The 2,534-nt window shown below is 37.8% G+C and overlaps 1 protein-coding gene across 1 annotated transcript in view; it reads left to right on the forward strand.

Annotated features, from left to right (window-relative positions):
• ANOS1 (anosmin 1) overlaps positions 1 to 2,534 on the forward strand; it is a 70,380-nt gene that overhangs the window by 44,233 nt on the left and 23,613 nt on the right. The window contains exon 7 of the mRNA XM_017881442.1: positions 1,732 to 1,878. Coding sequence (XP_017736931.1) covers positions 1,732 to 1,878 — 147 coding nt within the window. The remainder of the gene's footprint in view (positions 1 to 1,731; positions 1,879 to 2,534) is intronic.

Below are 2,534 nucleotides of genomic sequence, written 5' to 3' on the forward strand. Positions count from 1 at the left end.
TGGCCTCATAAAATGGGTTAGGGAGGAGTCCCTCTTTTTCTATTGTTTGGAATAGTTTTAGAAGGAATAATACCAGCTCCTGTTTGCATCTGTGGTAAAATTCAACTGTGAATCCATCTGGTCCTGGGCTTTTTTTGGTTGGTAGGCTATTATTCAGAGATTCAATTTCTTCCTGATTTAGTCTTGGGAGGGTGTATGTGCCCAGGAATTTATCCATTTCTTCTAGATTTTCTAGTTTGTTTGCGTAGAGGTGTTTATAGTATTCTCTGATGGTAGTTTGTACTTCTGTGAGATCAGTAGTGATATCCCCTTTATCATTTATTATTGTGTCTATTTGATTCTTCTTTCTTTTCTTCTTTATTAGTCTGGCTAGTGGTCTACCTATTTTGTTAATGTTTCCAAAAAACCAGCTCCTGGATTCACTGATTTTTTGAAGGGTTTTTTTTGTGTCTCTATCTCCTTCAGTTCTGCTCTGATTTCAGTTATTTCTTGTCTTCTCCTGGCTTTTGAATGTGTTTGCTCTTGCTTCTCCAGTTCTTTTAATTGTGATGTTAGGGTGTCGATTTTAGATCTTCCCCGCTTTCTCTTGTGGGTATTAGTGCTATAAATTTCCCTCTACACACTGCTTTAGTTGTTTCCCAGTGATTCTGGTACATTGTGTCTTTGTTCTCATTGGTTTCAAAGAACTTACTTATTTCTGCCTTAATTTCATTATTTACCCAGGAGTCATTCAGGAGCATATTGTTCAGTTTCCATGTAGTTGTATGGTTTTGAGTGGCTTTCTTAATCCTGAGTTCTAATTTGATTGCACTGTGGTCTGAGAGACTGTTTGTTATTATTTCCATTCGTTTGCATTTGCTGAGGAATATTTTACTTCCAATTATGTGATCAATTTTAGAATAAGTGCTATATGGTGCTGAGAAGAATGTATATTCTGTTGATTTGTGGTGGAGAGTTCAGTAGATATCTATAGGTGCGCTTGGTCCAGAGCTGAGTTCAAGTCCTGAATGTTCTTGTTAATTTTCTGTCTTGTTGTTCTGTCTAGTATTGACAATGGGGTGTTAAAACCTCCCACTATTATTGTGTGGGAGTCTAAGTATCTTTATAGGTCTCTAAGAACTTGCTTAATGAATCTGGGTGGTCCTATATTGGGTGCATATATATTTAGGTTAGCTCTTCTGTTGCGTTGAATCCTTTACCATTATATATTCCCCTTCTTTGTCTCTTTTGATCTTTGTTGGGCGACAGAACGAGACTCCATCTAAAAATAAATAAATAAAAATAAAAAAACTCCTGCAGGTAGCTCTGTGCCTACCCAAATGGCCTCCCAGTTTTGCACTCGAAACTCAGGGCCCTGGTGGTGTAGGCACCTGAGGTAATCTCCTGGTCTGCGAGTTGTGAAGACAGTGGGAAAAGTGTAGTATCTGAGCCAGATAGCTGTCATTCACTCATGGCTTCCCTTGGCTAGCAAAGGAAGTTCCCAGGGACTCGTGCTTCCTGGGTGAGGCAGCGCCCCACCCTGCTTCTGCTCGCCCTCCATGGGCTGAACCCACTGTCTAACCAGTCCCAATGAGATGAGCCGCACACCTCAGTTGGAACTGGAGAAATCACCCACCTTCTGTGTTGGTCTCACTGGAAGCTGCATACTGGAGCTGTTCCTATTTGACCACCTTGCCCAGGAATCTAAAATTATTTTTAACAAGTAACTTATAATGTTGTAATTTGTTATAGAAGAACAGCTTGTGAAAACTAGAAAAGGTGGAATTCAAACACAACTCCCTTTTCAAAGACGACGACCCACTCGCCCGCTGGAAGTTGGAGCTCCCTTCTATCAGGATGGCCAACTGCAAGTTAAAGTCTACTGGAAGAAAACAGAAGGTACATAAACATTACTTACTTTTTTCTTACTTGCTTTAAACAGCACAGTAATGTAGAGGTAGTTTTGAAGAAGTAAATGTCAAGCCATAGTATCGATACTAAGGCAAATGGTTGTTGAACAAAACACTTAAATAGTATAAGTCTGAATGAGTTGATAGTTATCTCACATCTGGAAATCTACAACAGTCAATTACTTAAATATTTTCATTTCAGGAATATTAGCTTGTCTTCATTTCTTTCCCAGAGGGCTGATTGGCTGATGTTATATCCAAAACACTCGAAATACTCATTATTTTGAGCTGTAATTTTTGTTATAAATTATTTATTTTTTTAAAAAAAGATCCATAATACAAATAATTTAGAAAGTAGGAGGGGAAAGTCACCTATTATCTCAGTATCATTTCCTGAAACAGCATTTTGGTGGGTTTCCTTTCAGAAATTTTCTATGCATCTGTCTTTCACTCAGGGTGTGTGTGTGTGTGTTTATAAAACATACACACATACTTCTGTGTAACATTATTTGAGCTGCTATATTGTAATGCATTTTTCATAGCATTCTATAAATGCTACTCTGTATGGGTATATCTTAATATCATAATACATGTCATTATTCCAGTACAATGAAACATTTCAGTTCCTTTAGAATTTCTGTTTTC

This window comes from Rhinopithecus bieti, unplaced genomic scaffold, assembly GCF_001698545.2.
Source record: "Rhinopithecus bieti isolate Rb0 unplaced genomic scaffold, ASM169854v2 scaffold_13316, whole genome shotgun sequence".
Classification (NCBI taxonomy): Eukaryota; Metazoa; Chordata; class Mammalia; order Primates; family Cercopithecidae; genus Rhinopithecus; species Rhinopithecus bieti.